The sequence below is a fragment of the Dendropsophus ebraccatus genome, chromosome 6 (genome assembly GCF_027789765.1).
Source record: "Dendropsophus ebraccatus isolate aDenEbr1 chromosome 6, aDenEbr1.pat, whole genome shotgun sequence".
Taxonomy (NCBI): domain Eukaryota; kingdom Metazoa; phylum Chordata; class Amphibia; order Anura; family Hylidae; genus Dendropsophus; species Dendropsophus ebraccatus.
The window spans coordinates 101770410-101788500 of NC_091459.1; the positions used below are offsets into that span (position 1 = coordinate 101770410).

Consider the following 18091-nt stretch of genomic DNA (forward strand, 5'->3'; position numbering starts at 1 on the left):
GGGAGACTTTATTAACCTCTGCATGCCAGAAAACTATCACACAGAAATTGCTAACGTTTGCACAAAACTTTGCAACTTTTTGTGTTTTTGCACCAACCTCAACACTTTCTAAAAAAGTGGGTATGGTCAGGCAAGACATCACCTGGCAGATTTACCACAATAGCTGGTGTAGCTTTCAATTGGAAGTGCGCATGGATATCTGATCTTAATAAATTCCCCTCCATTGTGTGTTATTTTACATGGGACTGCAAGTGTCAGGCCAAAAAAAAATCTTAATTTTTTCCCCTGCACACGCAGAGTTAAAATACCCATTCAGCTCTGCTACATCAGTATAGATATCAATTCATACTTATACATATGATTTTCCCTAATACCACATTCAGTATTGCCACAGCAGAAATGGCATTTCCATGATAGTCTATATACCACAGTCAAACTGTATGTAAATGTTTGTACTATATGTGTGTGGTTGGCATGGCTCTATTGCTACTCTTATGTACGTGTAGTTTTAACATTTGTAAGTCAATGTTAACATACCTGCATGTACTGGTACAGTTTGCATGACTACATGTAGATAGGTTTGGGGAGGTGCGGGGTCCTACCTTCTTCAGTCATTCGGTAGAGTAACTGTTGCTTTGATTGTTGACCTTCATGGAGCTAGCAGTGCACACCACTTACCCTTTGTTGATTTAAAAAAAAATAAAAAAAATAATAATCCCATAATATTTTATCTGCAATATAGCTCCATAATTGCAGCTTGCAGTTTTTTTTTTATTATTAAGATACCCGCCCCCCTTGCAGGGCACAGATATTATTCACCTATAATGTCTGCTTCCTGTGTGTATAAAGATAAAAAGGGACAAATAACCGTAGGTCAGGGGTCAATGATTCCCCCTCCTCTCTCAGAGTAGGGTTTACAACCTAGGCTGGGTTCACACTATGTATATTTGAGGCTGTATTTGTGAGGCTGTATAGCAACCAAAACCAGGAGTGGATTGAAAACACAGAAAGGCTCTGTTCACATAATGTTGTAATTGAGTGGATGGCCGCCATTTAATGGCAAATATTTGCTGTTATTTTAAAACAACGGCTGTGGTATTGAAATAATGGCCGTTATTTACCGTTATATGGCGGCCATCCACTCAATTTCAACATTGTGTGAACAGATCCTTTCTGTGTTTTCAATCCACTCCTGGTTTTGGTTGCTATAAGGACCTGACATGAGGACCAAATACAGCCTCAAATATACATAGTGTGAACCCAGCCCCCGTGTAGTAGACTAGCGTGCTGCTTTATCTGCTTATGGCTCATTGGCCTCAGACCTGGAGACGTCTGCAGTAGATTCATATGTACTCATCATCTGTAGCCTTCTCCAGCACTGAGAGTTTTTTATAATGACAATATGGTCTTTTTGTTTATTTTTTTATTTGTTTATTTATTTATTTTCCTAATTTCTTCTATGGTTTCTTCACGCTCCTTCTGAATGAAGGGAATTCCTCAAACAGTACTTCCCCCATTACCAAAGAGGCCTGCACTTGAAAAAACCAATGGTGCCACCGGAATGTTTAATACGGGTTTTTTCCAGTACCAACAGGCTCTTGCCAACATGCAGCTCCAGCAGCAGGCAGCCTTTTTCCCACCAGGTAAGCTCTGATTGAAAGCCTGCTGAAATGTTGACTGCAAATGAGACATTGTTGGCTTGTATGTTATATGTAAGAGTGAACATAAAACCTATGTATAGTGTATTCAGGGAACAGTGATGGGGTAAGTGATTGTAGTGGAAGGGCAGACAAGCATTATTGCATGGTGTGATATGTGTAATAAAGGGAGACACAGTTGAGGACCAAATGACCTGCTAGTGATCTGCACCTTTACTAAAACACTAGTGGGATCTCTCTTCCCTATCCCCAGAATCCATGGTACTCAGCATGATACTGCCTTCCATTTCTAGCCCAGACCTTTGATGATCGCATTCGCTTCTGCTTGCTTAGGAACATTTAAAGAGGACCTGGCATGTCTGTGCTAGTAAATACTCATATTCCCTATGAATTCTCCAATTCTCAGAATTGTGAATTGTGCCATCCCTTTGTTACTCCTCCTGGAAATGAATTAATTGACAACTTGTGAAAGTGGTGTGACCCTTCATTGCCTGGAGAGAAGTGCAGATGCACCTCGACTGAATGTCACAATGCAAAGCTCTTAGAAAAGATGCCCCAGAAGTTTTTAGAAGTTTTTTTTTTTTTTCATGACAATTAGAATTACAGTATTTACTAGAATAGACATGTAAGGAGTGATGTCTGGTCCTCTTTAAGATGGAAAACAATTTAGTCTTTAGTCATAGTAATACACCTTCTGTAGTAAACTGGGCTTAGAGAGCAAATCCTGTGGATGGTAGAGACAGGAACAATATACATGGAGTTTATTACTTATTTGAGGATACAGTGGATATACAGTAAATAAGTGGTGTAGCCTCTATAGACACAGTCCTGAAGATCCAACCTTGGGATTGCAGGATCAGTGTAGAACAATAGCAGCATAGAAAGTAGGTACAGAGGCTGTAGTCTCATCCAGTCCAGGTGACATTAAAGCGAACCAATCAGAACGATTGTGCTGATATGGTTCCGAGCAGCACAGTATAGATCTAATGTCAATAACCCCCGCACTGCAAGGTCCCCGCCCAGATGACTAGTTGCCTCCCTTCTCCCAGCCTCGGTCAGGCGCACCTTACATTGTCTGCTCTGTCAGTCTTGTGCGGCGCATTCAATGAATAATGGCCGCACAAAACTGACATGTCAGTTTTTTGTGCGACCACTTGGAAACTTGTATACAGAGTGTATACACTCCGGCCGAGATTCCATATCAATTAAAGCAAGCAACAATTTCATTAAATAACGTCCGTGGTAGCAAAACTGCAACTACAGATGTTGTTTAATGAAATTATATGCAGTGTGAGCCTTATAAAATCTTTTATGAAATCAGTATTTATTTGGCGGGGGTCTGACATCCGGCACAAATTGTTTGCAATGGATCGTTCACTCGCACATGCACTGCAATGTTTACTAGTGCTTATACTGAACCTAGCACAAGTGCATGGTACAGGGGAATTTAGGTCCAAGGTACAGAGCATACAGGGCAACCTAGCACCTCCAACACTAATAGTACTATGTAAACTACATAAATGCAACCACTGACAAACATTGAAGAAGCTATGGCGGCTTCAAGGAGTCAATAACAGGGCGATGTATTATAATATATCTGAACTATATGTGAAGTGAAACTGGCTCAGTTGCCGTTAGAAACCAATCAGATTCCACTTTACATTTTCCATAGAGTCTGTGAGGAATGAAAAGTGGTATCTGATTGGTTGCTAGGGGCAACTGAGCCAGTTTCACTTTACACCATGTTTGATAAATCTCCCCCATAGTTTATAATCCTACATAAGTGCACTTACTATACTATCTCTTTCCTTGCAATATTAAATTCTATAATAATAAGTCAGTATTGCAGTTAATAGTAACTGCAAATAACTCCAGAAATAGAAAGCCATCAAGACCTCTAGTGATGTTGATGTGTATATAACGTATGCAAGTTATTAACCCAATGAAAGTAACCATAGTCGATATGTTATGAGAGTAAACTAGGTCACCGATCATCCGTGTCAGTGGGTATGGTCAACAGCAGCAACCAGCGTGACAGGGATTACCTGCCATACTGATGAACACAGAGAATCGAGCTACTGTCTTCTTAGGAGGACCTGCTGTCATGTGCTGCAGTGTGCAAATGTCATCACTATTAAGTACATATTGTCTTAGTGATTGTGACACTAACAGCGCGGTGATCAGTAACACAGTTTACCCTTTGTATCTCTGCTCCACCATTCCGCCTAATCGCCCACTCCGCTCCTCTGTGATTTTAGTATGCTCACTGTTTATGCCACTGTTGCCATAATAACACATTTCTTTCTTGTACAAATAATTTTTCCTAATAATAACATGTGTGATGGGTTGTTGTTTTTTTTTCCTTTTTTTTATTCTATTCCCTTTCAATCCACCTTCCTGTTGCAATGCATGATGGGCAGGCTCAATTTTGTGCATGACACCCGCTGCAAGTGTTGGTAGGTGCCAGCTTTGTTTCTTAATTATTTTACATGCCTGATGAACCTTTATTCTTGCACTCAAAATCCATGTCTGATGCCACTTATCTAGAGAGGTGTTTGGTAGATGCTATTTATATCATTACGTAATTTACTCTCTAAAGTGTGGATTTTGATTGTACTTAGTGGGTGAATTATACATTGTTATATTTCTCTTGATATACATTTTTAAATACATTTTTCATTTGTATATAACATAGAAAGAAATGTAAATGCTGCTGCACACAGCGGAGGCGTCCATCATATGGCACAACTAACTTATTGGTTGGAGGAATAAAAATAGTGCTACCCGGCCAGTAGCACTCAGTAAGATGCGGCAGGTAGGGGAAGCTGCTGACCGAACGGTGTGAAAACCCAAAGGTCACGGAGCACAAACATAAAAAGCAATATGAATTAGCGTAAGAGAACTTATTGGTTGACTTTATGTCCAAACCAAACAAGCATTAGCTAAACAATGGCATTGATGGGCTAGGATCTGACCTACAGAAGGTTTTAGATCTGGAAGTATTGAAAAGGGAACTTTTGACATCTCATAGTGACTTTGAGGGTCTGGGTTCTAAGACTCCACAAATCACTAAAACAAGTGGGAAGAAGCACTCAACTAAAGACCATGCCCATTGGTTTCCACTCAGCATTGCTCACCTCGTCTTAAAACACTGAGTGTGCCATGAACTGTCCAGAGCAGGAGAGGTTTTCTATGGAGATTTGCTCCTGCTCCGGAGAATAGGGTAATTTTCTGAATATTTTCTTCGCATCGGCCCCATCTGCGCCACCTTCGCCAGAGGGGCGAAGAGGGAATGTTACGGGGGGTGCGGCAGCACGTAGAGGAAGCGCGGCCTCTTCGTGCGGCCCATTTATCATTTTTGCTGTGGAAAAATAATACTGAAACCTCCATGCGCTCAGGATTTATGTAGAGGCAATGCGCCTCTACATAAATCCCCTGAGCTCCGGAGCTGCGGGGGCATTTGTAAAAAACGCTGGATAAATGTCCCCCCAAATTTTTTAAATAGATGTAAATTACACATCTATATCTATAACTTTCTGACATTAGTTGATTTGAAACATATTTTTTCTCGCCTGAGTACTCCTTTAATGGGAACCTATCAACATCATGCTCAAATCTGCAGACAGGGACATTTAGCTGAGATAGTAGATAAATTAAATGATGCTTCCTAGCTGATTTCTATTTGCAAAGGTATAAAATCATGTTCAAACTCAATCAAGCTCAAAAGTCATAGATGCTGAGCTGCTGCATGCATGCCTCCTCCCTCCTCCACATCCCTCTAGCATGCATGGGTAATGTCCAAGACACAGTGCTGAAAGCCAAATTTTGTACAGTCATACAAGGCAGGGAGGGGTTGGGGAGGTAGAGGCCGTTCTGAGTTGCAGCATATAAATCTTATATGTTACTGTTACAGAAAATATACTGTAAATGCTGAACCCAGTGTGAATATAGTCTTATTCAGATGAACTATGGTTTTCTTCTTTTGGCAAAGGAGTCACTGAAGTTTAAAAAATATGGCCCAGTATTACCAACCTCTATAAATTGTACCTCCAGTTATTAGAAACCTTAGAAGTATGATAGTATTTCCAAGGCTGCCACCTTGAAAACAAGAGAGGGTTATGTACTGACGATGGTAGTCTACTGTAGAGGACACTGTCTAGTGAGCTTTGCCCCATGACCAATTAATGTGGTGAAAGCAAAATACCCTAACACAAGGACATAGGAAAGCGACTATATGTGTGCAGTTTAACGATTAGTATAGAGTGGAGAGGCCATAGGTTGTATCCATGTTTTCCAGGACTCCCTAGGGTGGCACCTAACCTCTGCAGCCAAATGCCGAGCTTTTTAGGTTCAAAGAACGTTGCCGAACCTAGATATTTCAGCCTGTCCACTAAACATGAATAATGATATTTTCTTATAACTGGAACGCTGTAGGACTTCTGTGGGGGAGGGGGCAAATAAAAGAAAACAGATAAATCCAAAATTCGGAGATTTGCTGGTTAGGCTAATGTTTTATTGACTATTGGCAGCAATGGTTAAGCCACATGATGTATTCCTCCCCTGTGTGTACATAATAGAAGTACTTTCTATAATTGTTACTGGTTCAGAGTGATATAAATGAAGCTTTGTGTATAACGAGTACATTGTTTTGATGGTAACAAACATTTTCCCTTTTTTTTCTCTTTCATCCCACCCCTTTCCTCCTTTCCCCTGGAATGCTGACCTGCTTTTGCACTTTGACTGCATGCCACTCGCTGGTGATGATGTTACACCACGTGGCTTCACGCTGCAATAAATACCATGCCAAATTGTTCTGCCACCTGTTGCTATGGTTCCCACTCTGCTACACTCTTCTGTATGTTTGCTTATATGATTTTCCTCCGAAAGTTCCCATGATGCACGGTACAGCGCCGGCTACTGTGTCTGCAGCAGCAACATCTGCCACAAGTGTTCCCTTCGCTGCAACAGCCACAGCCAACCAGGTTTGCTAATTTACAGCTTCCATTCTTAAGAACAACTCTAAATCAGTGCTTTGTAACAGTAACCCCATGTTCACCGTCCCTCCTGTTGGCATACTTGTTATTGTTCACAGTGTTTAGAGCTGGTGACATCTTCTATTAAAACTATTCTCATAGGGAGGGAGGAATTCTCCATTAACAACACAGAGATCACCTAAAGTAAATGAGTAAGCTGGACCAGTTTCCCAAAAAAACAAATTGTACATCATTGCTATTAACAAAACTTAGTGTGAGATCTATAGGATTACATGTTAAGTAATGATAGCGCAATGGAATATGACCATGCACAAAAACTTCTTATTGGTTAGTTCAGCTGCCCTATATCTACAATGAACATGTTTCTAAGAATAAAATGTCTTGTTGCCCAAAGCAACCAAAGTCCTTGTTTAGTTTCTATACAGTTTAAAATAACTGGCTACTATGGGCAAAAAAGTGAAGATGTGGCATATATTCATTCATATATATATGTATATATATATATATATATATATATATATATATATATATATATTTGTACAGATACATGATATAGAACTCAGTAGGTCCATATTGTATGCCTGTGTGCCCCTCATTTTATATATTCGCAGTTGTTTATTGTCTTTTTTGTGTCTGTATGTATTCATTAGTGTTGAGGGAGCCATAAAATGCTCAAGTCTCCCATTGATTTCAATTTTGTTACTGAAGTTGAGCTCTCAAGCATTCAAAAAGAGCGGAGGGTGCCTGGTTCACCTTCATTAGAAGTTAGAAGCTAGTGTTAGAAGTTATGCTAAGAAATATGCTGTTAGATCATACCAAGTACAATCACAATGGAATAACAATAGCACAGATGCTTTACACAGTTCTCAAAGTATCATGTCATCTATGAAAAAAACAAAAACAAAACAATGCCCAGACATCCTTCCAGTATAAGTTCACAGTAGTCCCAGGCAGAGATGACTTCCACTCTGTTTGCCACTTAAAACTTTTGAGTCAATTACAGAACCAATCATCAACCCTTTAAGTCGTGATGGGTACCATCTAAATTCATTACATTTTCAATACTTAAATTGTTACTGTCATTTAACAAAACTTTTGACATCTCAAAAATATATCAGTATCTAATCACTAGAAGGAGCAGGCAGAAGCACTTAGCTAAATACTTCTCTCCGTATCTCTCTTCCTACTGTATTAAGCCTCCGGAGTCTTCTTTCAGCTTTTTCCTAGTGATTAGTGGGGATTTCAGCCCCCAGTTTCTATAAAAGGTAAATTTTTTTAATTACAGTCACACTTTAAAGGGAACTAATCAGCACATCTGTGCTGGTTAGGCTCCAAGGGATTCTGCACAGACCTCACAGTCGGGTCTCCTATCATGTTCGGGGTTGCTGGCTCCATAGCTTTATGGCCCGGAAAGCACTGTTTATAGAGACGTGAACTAGTCATCTGGGCAGTGTCCAAGCTGCAACTAGTCACTGCTCTCTGCCTGTCAGTGTACTCTGTTGGAGTGATTGACAGGCAAAGTGGCCTCTAATGACATGAAGCTACAGAGCCAGCAACCCTGGACATGATAGGAAACCCTTCTGGAAAGTCCCTGGGAATCAATTAATAAATGTGCTAATTGGTTCCCTTTAATATATGCCAAAACCACTCTCTTTCACTTGACAAGCCCATGACATTCTACAAATATTATATATATATATATATATATATATATATATATATATATATATATATATATATATATTGTCTCTGCCATACTGTGCAATTTTTTTTTTAAATCAATATTATGATAGCATATACAAAATATTTATACTTTTAAACTTGAGAGATAACTTTCAGCAATACTGATTTAATAAGCTAGCAGGAGAACACTGAAAAATACTGACATTTCCCCCATTATTCCACATTATTTTTTCCACAAATCATCACACTAAATTTGCCTTAGTTCCCACTTACTTAATCCTATTTAGGGTTCAATAAAAGTCTTTGTGTATGCCAACAATAGAGGGTCTCCCAACAATTACAGCTCCATGCGTTTTCTGTAATGTTCTGCTCCCTGCGCAGCTGCAGACACTTATTTAGAGTTGTTGAGCAATTTCTTAACATCAGTTTGCTACTGTAGCATTTAGTTTCACAATGTTTTACTTATTGCTCTGTATTCAGAAGTCAATGGCTTTTGTTGTGTTTTCTACAAATGGCTGATTGTTGGCTGCAAATGTTTTCAATTCATTGTTAACCTGTTTTATCTACAGATACCCATAATATCTGCAGATCATCTGAGTAGTCACAAGTATGTAACACAGCTCTAGAGGTCATATCCTGAAGCAGTAAGTTTCATTATCTCAGAATTTTCATATTGCATTTAATTTTCGTTTGTTTCTGATTGTATTTGGTTTGGAATCGATTTGGAGAAATCCTGCTACACAGTTATGTGGTTGTATTGGTGGGTAATAGAACTGGTGCTTTATAATCCATATGTGACAAATCCATTTTCAGTTCAAAGAATTTTAAAGCTGTCGAAAAACCACACAAATTCTTTGATATGTTAGGCTATGTTCACACTACGCAAAAGCCATCGACAACAACGCCTGTACTTTGCACGTTGTGGAACAATACCTATTGTTCTATGGGATCCTGGCCGGAGCGTATACACAACGTATACGCTCCGGCCCGGATTCCGTGTGCCGCCGTAAAGAACTGACATGTCAGTTTTCTGTGGCCGCAATTCAGCGAATTTCGGTCGTAGGAAACCCTTTCAGTTCACACAATGAAGCGAGCGGCTCCGGACGCTTCCTTCATTGTGTCCTATGGGGAGTTCTGGGAAGAACACTATGGCCATAAAGTTCATCCAGCCAGTACTGCAGGATGTGTGAACATAGCCTAATACTGTATGCATTGTCACATCTGGCCCAGAAAGTGTACATTCTGTGCTGTAGTTAACAACAATGCTTACAGTATTGTCATTTGCCTAGGTGGGTGTTTATTTTTTTAGGCACAGCAAGCAGTGTCTATAAGTGGCGATGTGTATGAAAGGTGTATGTACTATCCTGCAGTTAGATTTACCAACCACATCTGCTGGAAGTTTCTTCCAAGCATCTACTCCTCTTTTAGTAAAGTAATATTTCCTCATGTTGCTTCTGATGTTTCCCTCAGCTAACCTCAGATTGTGTCCCTCTGTTCTTGAGTTCAGTTTAAAAAAAAAAAAAAAAAAAGGATTGTTCTATTCAAGTCTGAAGGGAAACTATTAGAGATGAGCGGACCGTCAGACTTTTGGTCCGAAAGCAGTTCGCTCTCTCATCATGCCTTTGATCCAGGCTGCATACTTGCGCTCCCGCGAATATGCGGCCAGGATACTCCAGGGAATTCAACAGGGATCCCCTGGAATATCCTGGCTGCATATCCCGTGTGCGCAAGTATGCGGCCGGGATCAAAGGCATGATGAGAGAGCGAACTGCTTTCGGACCAAAAGTCCGAGCAGTTCGCTCATCTCTAGCAACTATCAACAGGATTGATAGTTCCCACCGGTCTTCTCAAGCTCTTAATAAGTTAGGAGCATATGGGCCATTCATCAACCCTCCAGAGGCCCGTTCAGCCTGCCTACTTAGGCAGCCAGGCTGGAATAGGCGTCAGCACGAGCATCTGATCCGGCCGAATGGTGCCTTGGAGAGCCAAGTAATGCCCCCAGTGCTCCTAATGGGCAAAATTTGCCAAAATGTCTCCATAACAGGTCCACCCCATTTATGTCTGCAGCTCCCACAAGGGAACTGCATACTATTCCCTTTGAATTCATTATAAATACACCTGCAGTAAGTTTCCCCGGACTGGCACTGACAGCCTTTTCCAGTGACTTCCCTGTTGCATTTCCTTCTGCACATTCATTTGCAAAGTGAAGTGATGACAGCTTCCTCGAAGTATTGCTGTTTTACTTTAGTTAAACTTTTTGACTACTATGGTAGTGAAGTACAGTAATATGGGGCTATGAGATTCCAAATGTATACAGTTAAAGAGACTCTGTCAGTAGGTTTATGTGTCCTATCTCAGGGTAGCATAAACTAGTGACAGAGAAGCTGAACAGAATGATGTATCACTTACATTGTTCTGTGCAGCTGATTCAGATATATTTCCCTGAGCAACATGGACAATAAGTAATCCTCTCCATTATGTGCATGAGCCCAGTAGTCCTGGATATTCATGAGAAGCAGAAAACTCCGTCCACCAGCTGCTGATTGGCAGTTATCTATCCATGCTGTGTATAGGCAGTAAACTGTCAATCATCAGCTGAAGGGCGGGGGGAGGGGTGTGGCAAGAATCCTATTCTCCTGCATATTAGGAGAATGGCTGAACAAAATGATGTAAGTAATACACAGATTTGTTCAGCCCTCATTTAAGGCAGCATAAACCTAGTGACAGATTCCCTTTAAGTTCTGTATGTATTACAATGATCCAATCCCCATTAATACAATCCATTACTATCCATAATCTCCATAGAAAATCAAACATCGATCCCCTATTTTATTTTCAGCGTTACCTCCTCTGAGCAAAATCCTGTAATATACAGTAAAGTTTTAATGAATTGGAAAAAAAATGTGGTAATCAGGACCAGACTCATGATATTTCCCTGGTTGCAATCTTAACATTAACCATTTATGTCTTTTTCTTTATAGGTTATGCTAAGGAGACAAGGAACTTGAAGAAAGTACAGGCCAAGGCCATTAGCCATAGTATGCATACAGTACAAAGAAACACAGCATTGCCCACAGTGACACACGTTCATCCTGCATGCTGAGTAATGCCAAGATCAATATGGATCCCATTACACATATTACAGTCTATGATTTGTACATTTTTTTCTTGATATTTGTGCTAAAGTGAAATTTCTATTTAATCATAATACAACATATCCTGTCTTTTCTCAGTGGTTTGCACACATACGTCTTTCTGCAGAGGTGTAGCTAGAGTTTTCTTCATTTAGGGCAAGGATTACATGTTCTGCTTCCAGCCCTGTATATAAATATCCTGGTCAGAGTGGCTTATTGGCACCTTCCTGGCACTAAGCAGGAGGGCACCTACCCCGCCACACCTCTTCTAGCTACGTCTTTGTCTCTTAGTATCCATAGACATCTGATGTATGTTTGGCTTTCCAAGGTAAAAATTCAGGCTATGTTGTACTTAGTAATCTACAACGTGTTGGTACGTCTTTAGACCAAGATTATAATTTTTATTGTTTTTTTTCTTTCAAGGTTTACAAAATAACAAAAGGTGCACCTTGTCTAATTTGCCATTGTAGGTGGGAGTATGCATGCAAACTAGTTTTATAAGGAAGATATTTTTCCTGTTCTAGATTGTAAGAGGCGACAAGAGGTCTGACACAGATGAATGTGCCAAGCAAACCACAGCTGTGTATGTTTTTAAAGCACATTAAGGCTTTAAGTATGGTATTATTTGTGCCCATGAAGTGCCATTGACTGTACATCACTATAGAGTATTATTTCAACAGTGTTATATTTTTTTTTTGTATGCAGAAAAACCACATTTTCTATGTTACAATGGATCAGTCATAGGCACTGTTAGATTCCCAAAGCCAAATTCACAGATCACAGAAATGAGTTTACCTAAACCAAACACGTGAAGTTGACATCATAGAAATGCCATCCCTTTATGTGGTTTTAAACAAGTGTGCCAGAGAAAACAGGAGATGCCATGGTGGGCGGACATGTAATGTGCTGTACACGGTAGTTCACACAGGTTTGTTACCTTCCATATGCAGCAGAACAGAGCAAAGCTTTTAAGAGATCAAAGTAATTTATAAGTCTAATATGATGACAAAATACTAAAGGAAGTAAATTTAGGTTCTGTTACTGAATTTTAGTGGTTAATTACATTGGTTTTCTGGGCTATAACATTATAGATCTGTAGGGGTTCAGCAGATGCCCTAGTCCTCTGCTAATCATTTGGGGGCCCAAGTCAGACCCCAAATGTAAAAAAGAGATATTAATGTGATATCCCAGAAAACTCACCTATCACTTGTTTGGCAATTACTGCCATGTAAAAAATAGGTTAGCCTCCAGAGAACCTACACCTTTAGGCCCTGATCACACACTGTATTTTTTCAATAAATAACAACAGCTATTTATTGAAAGTGTCAAATGACATTATGTTCTATGGAATCACTTCCGGAGTGTATACACTCTGTATATGCTCTGGTTGGGATTCCAAGCGGTTGCACATAAAACTGACATGTTAATTTTGTGCGGCCGCTGATCATTGAATAGCGGCCGCACTAAATAGACTGTGCAGACCATGTAAGGTCCGGCTCCGTCCACACTTTACATTGTCTCCGATGGTTAATTGGAATGTGGGCACACCCGAATGTGCCCGCATTCCAATTCCAAAGAAGTGATGTTCATCCGGGTGGTACTGCAGTACCAGCCGGGGTGAACTTCACAGACAGCAGCTGTTCTGCAACACAGCAATGTACAAACAGCCGCTGTCCTACAACATTTGAACGAGGCCTTATAGTGTACTAGTAACATGTCAGAATTTGGCCCACATACTTGTTACTAGACTCACATTTAGGTGGGATCCAATAATAGATCAGAGAAGTTAGATTGGGAGACGGCCCATTGGGAATCATGTCTGTATTCTGCTGATGAGCATAGAGGCAATAGAAACGTAAACTCTACATTGCTGACACTTATTTAAAAATTTCTACTCTTCCTTAACAAATCAATTGTGATAGTAGTTTAGTAAATTAAAGGGCACTCCCATCTAATAATATTGTGGAATTTTGCTTAGATATACCTTAACATTATTATCTCTTAAGCCTCCATTGATCCTTAGAACAAGCTTTTTCCCACGTATTGGGCTACAGTCCACTTACTATGTCCACTTACTATCAGGACACATTTGTGAACCATTACAACAGACTTGTTTTAGGAAAACTTATAGGCAGGGATAATACAGTATATATGCTTTAATATATTTAGTTCCTTAAAGGTGAATGTGCACTATAATTCTGAATGCTTTATCCAATCATAAATCGTACGCTTAAGGATCCAATTAGCACTTTTTATTGTCTTTGCATATATTTTACAGCAATGGCAAGGATCTATTCTGGGCTAGTATTATCAGTTCTTTAACTATAATGACAAATGGACCCCTGTAATACTAAAAGGAACATATAGAGCATTTATTGTATGGTAGAATTCTAAAGGTATATAGATGACGATCCTGTCACCGAATGCACTTACTCTATAACTAAACGCTGCTACTCCCATCTTCTCCAACAACTTCATTTAGAGCTGATATATATATATATATATATATATATATATATATATATATACTCACCGGCCACTTTATTAGGTACACCATGCTAGTAACGGGTTGGACCCCCTTTTGCCTTCAGAACTGCCTCAATTCTTCGTGGCATAGATTCAACAAGGTGCTGGAAGCATTCCTCAGAGATTTTGGTCCATATTGACATGATGGCATCACACAGTTGCCGCAGATTTGTCGGCTGCACATCCATGATGTGAATCTCCCGTTTCACCACATCCCAAAGATGCTCTATTGGATTGAGATCTGGTGACTGTGGAGGCCATTTGAGTACAGTGAACTCATTGTCATGTTCAAGAAACCAGTCTGAGATGATTCTAGCTTTATGACATGGCGCATTATCTTGCTGAAAGTAGCCATCAGATGTTGGGTACATTGTGGTCATAAAGGGATGGACATGGTCAGCAACAATGCTCAGGTAGGCTGTGGCGTTGCAACGATGCTCAATTGGTACCAAGGGGCCCAAAGAGTGCCAAGAAAATATTCCCTACAACATGACACCACCACCACCAGCCTGAACCGTTGATACAAGGCAGGATGGATCCATGCTTTCATGTTGTTGACGCCAAATTCTGACCCTACCATCCGAATGTCGCAGCAGAAATCGAGACTCAGGCCAGGCAACGTAGACCAGGCAACGTTTTTCCAATCTTCTGTCCAATTTCGATGAGCTTGTGCAAATTGCCTCAGTTTCCTGTTCTTAGCTGAAAAGGAGTGGCACCCGGTGTGGTCTTCTGCTGCTGTAGCCCATCTGCCTCAAAGTTCGACGTACTGTGCGTTCAGAGATGCTCTTCTGCCTACCTTGGTTGTAACGGTTGGCTATTTGAGTCACTGTTGCCTTTCTATCAGCTTGAACCAGTCTGCCCATTCTCCTCTGACCTCTGACATCAACAAGGCATTTTCGCCCACAGAACTGCCGCTCACTGGATGTTTTTTCTTTTTCGGACCATTCTCTGTAAACCCTAGAGATGGTTGTGCGTGAAAATCCCAGTAGATCAGCAGTTTCTGAAATACTCAGACCAGCCCTTCTGGCACCAACAACCATGCCAAGTTCAAAGGCACTCAAATCACCTTTCTTCCCCATACTGATGCTCGGTTTGAACTGCAGGAGATTGTCTTGACCATGTCTACATGCCTAAATGCCGCCATGTGATTGGCTGATTAGAAATTAAGTGGTAACGTGCAGTTGGACAGGTGTATCTAATAAAGTGGGCGGTGAGTGTATATATCCCATACAGGAAAATGTACAATATAGCAGAGGATTCATCAAAGAATACTAGTATATTACACCTAGTATGTACATTACATACAGTATGCACTAACCTAAATATAGAGAGAAACTTTTAGAATTTTTATGATTGTATGTAAATATATAGAGTCACATATAATATATATGCTAAAACACAGTAAAGGTGTATTTAACTATGTAAGATTATTTTAAAGACTGGTCACTTGTGTACATTCAACGATGAGCAATTTCTGTGATGTCAGAATACAGTTGTTACAGCTATGGTATTGTAAAGGTTTAGTAAACTCATGCCCAGTTCTACTCATTAGAAGCAAAATGACCTTTCTCAGCAATTTCCAGATTTGATGTATAAATTTTTATTGTAATATGTGGATTAACCTTGTACTTTGCTTGTGGGTACATGTGCAATGCATCGGCTGGTGAAGTGACCATTATATATTGATTAAGATATATTAATGAAGTCGTTATTCCCTATAGTAATATAGGACAGAGAATGATATGGGGCAGGTGTTGTGGTTCATGGCTTTGTCTTTGCCTACTCACATTCAGTACATATTTAGACTATGTTCTGTGTAAACAACGGACGTTATTTGGCACTAAAAACAGTGCCCATGGTTTTAAATGAAAATTAGATTCAAGTCTACGAACACCGGCTAAAAATAATTGACATGATCAGTATTTCGATGGCCGTAGCCAAATAATGTCCGTTGTTCAGTACATTGTGTGAAACAACGGCCGCTCTTTTCATAAAAAGTACATTGTGCGAACATAACCGAAATGTGAGCCTGAAGGGTGAGTACCAGTTTATTCCATCTTGTAGAACCTTCAGAGATAAAGACAATGTATCTTATAAAAACAAGGGCCTAAGGTAAACTGAGGCAGATGCAATGGCCCATTGGGTTCAGACGGTCAGTAATAATCTGGTTAAACAAGCTCTTTGTAGAAACCGGAGGCTCACAGTGACTGAATGGGCCCGTATACTTCTGATGCCTATCCGAAAACCGTTCTCATATATTAGGATCAAATCATAAAATACACCTTTTTAGTATTAAAGTGCACTTTACATCTCCTTCATTCACACCATGCAAATATTTAGTGGGGCTTCTTTTTGGCCAGAGGCTTACTGATGAAACCCTGTCCAATCCTGATTGACATATCTATACTCAAATAGAGAGAGAGATCTATCATCCAGTCCCAATAGACTGTCCTCCCAATGACTCCAAGCCCATTTCCTGGTCTGAGTTACAACTATGAGTACTCTGAAACAGCACAACCATACAGAGTAGACAGTAGCTTATTGGGACAAGGAAGCCTGTGGATGTTTAATGCTGCCTGTGGTTTAGGCAGTGTGAAACTACTGACAGGTTCCCTTTAAGTAGGAGACTCATTTATATTACTTTTACATACCAGAATGAGACAGATTGCAAGAAGTTTTTTGTAGCGGGAATTGGGAATTCTTGATAAATTGCCGTTCCTACAAAGTGCTTTGTGTCTGCATAACATATGCTTCTATCGGGCCTAAAGCCAAAGTAGTAAGTCCACACTTTTATAGGATCTGTGCATTCCTCCCCCATGATCCAGCCTATGCATTGCATTACCTGACAGCAAAACCTATATATTTCAACCTTGACAAAGTTCTTCTTTTACCAAAATATTTTATGTAATCTAATATAGTATTCTATGATCTGTTCATCCATTTCATCCTATTGCTGAGGACCTGCACCTGGCTGCAGGACCCTCAGAGTCACAGATGCTTAGGATTGAGATACATGATATAACAATCACTTTAAGAGATGATTTTGGTATAGGACTGGAGAAGAAATGATTGTACTGTGCATCTATTAAAGCCTTAGATTACATTACGGGTTATAACCCAAACCAATGTAATTTTAGTTGTGTTAAGAAAGTTTCAGTGACTTTGCATTTTATGATAATTACTTACATCATTGAATAGAATTTTTTTTTCTCTCGTTAAAATGTAATTTTTAATTTCATACATTTATTAGAATGTTTTCATTTTTAAATACTGTTAAGTGTGTAGTTTTTTCTCTTTTTTTTTCTTTCGTTGACATAGGTTTTACGGAAAACTTTTTTCAAAATACAAAAAAAAAAAAAAGAATAAAAATTCGTTTTCTTTTCTTCATACCATACTCAGTTCTGAATTTACATGTATTGTCATATAAGTATTTGTATTATTGTTAAAGAAATGATTTCTATTTTACTGACTTAATATTACAATGTAAGAATATCAGTCATTGTTAGTTTTCACTAAGAGAACAAAAGACCTTTTGTATGGATATCTTATATTATGTAATCATTAGAAGCAAGGTATTATGTTGTTGCTACGGCAACAATCCTGGCAGACAATTAGGTAATATTTTGATGAGTTATTTTGTTTTGTAATTAGTTCTGAGAAAATAGATCCTAGATATTAGAGTAAAAGTTTATTTTCTACTGTATCCATTTCAAATGTTAAGATATTGTTTTAATATTTTTGGAAAAAAATCCCTGAATATCAGGCCTTGTTATAAATAAGCTGCATAATCAATAAATCAAGGGACTTTTTTTTTTTTTTTTTTGATAATCCAAATATTCAAAGTTTACGTAGAGAGTAAGAGTGTGCAAACTCTTGAAGGTTGATTATGCTGCAATTTTGCATGTCGGAAAGGATAGGGAGAAGTTGACTTTTTGCACTTCTGTATATAGTCAAAATAAAGAGAGAAACATGTATTATAGTAAGATCTTATTTTGAATAAAAATGTCTATAATTACAAGGGGTTTTGTTAAGGCGTATAAAATGACAGGCTAAACAAAATTGCTTGCAAAGTGGCACAGAGTTAGCACTCCATACC

The 18091-nt window shown here is 39.3% G+C and overlaps 1 protein-coding gene across 17 annotated transcripts in view; it reads left to right on the forward strand.

Moving 5' to 3' along the window:
• The window catches only part of MBNL1 (muscleblind like splicing regulator 1), a 155447-nt gene extending 137632 nt beyond the window's left edge, over positions 1-17815 (forward strand). For 6 of the 17 annotated variants that reach the window (XM_069975448.1, XM_069975452.1, XM_069975458.1 and 3 more), the window contains 5 exons: positions 1490-1643; positions 4079-4114; positions 6546-6640; positions 8905-8979; positions 11317-17815. In XM_069975448.1, the coding sequence (XP_069831549.1) occupies positions 1490-1643; positions 4079-4114; positions 6546-6640; positions 8905-8961 (342 nt within the window). In that variant the 3' untranslated portion in view covers positions 8962-8979; positions 11317-17815. The remainder of the gene's footprint in view (positions 1-1489; positions 1644-4078; positions 4115-6545; positions 6641-8904; positions 8980-11316) is intronic. The other 11 variants (XM_069975454.1, XM_069975456.1, XM_069975463.1 and 8 more) reach the window with 3 other exon arrangements.
• The last annotated feature ends 276 nt before the right edge of the window (positions 17816-18091 follow it).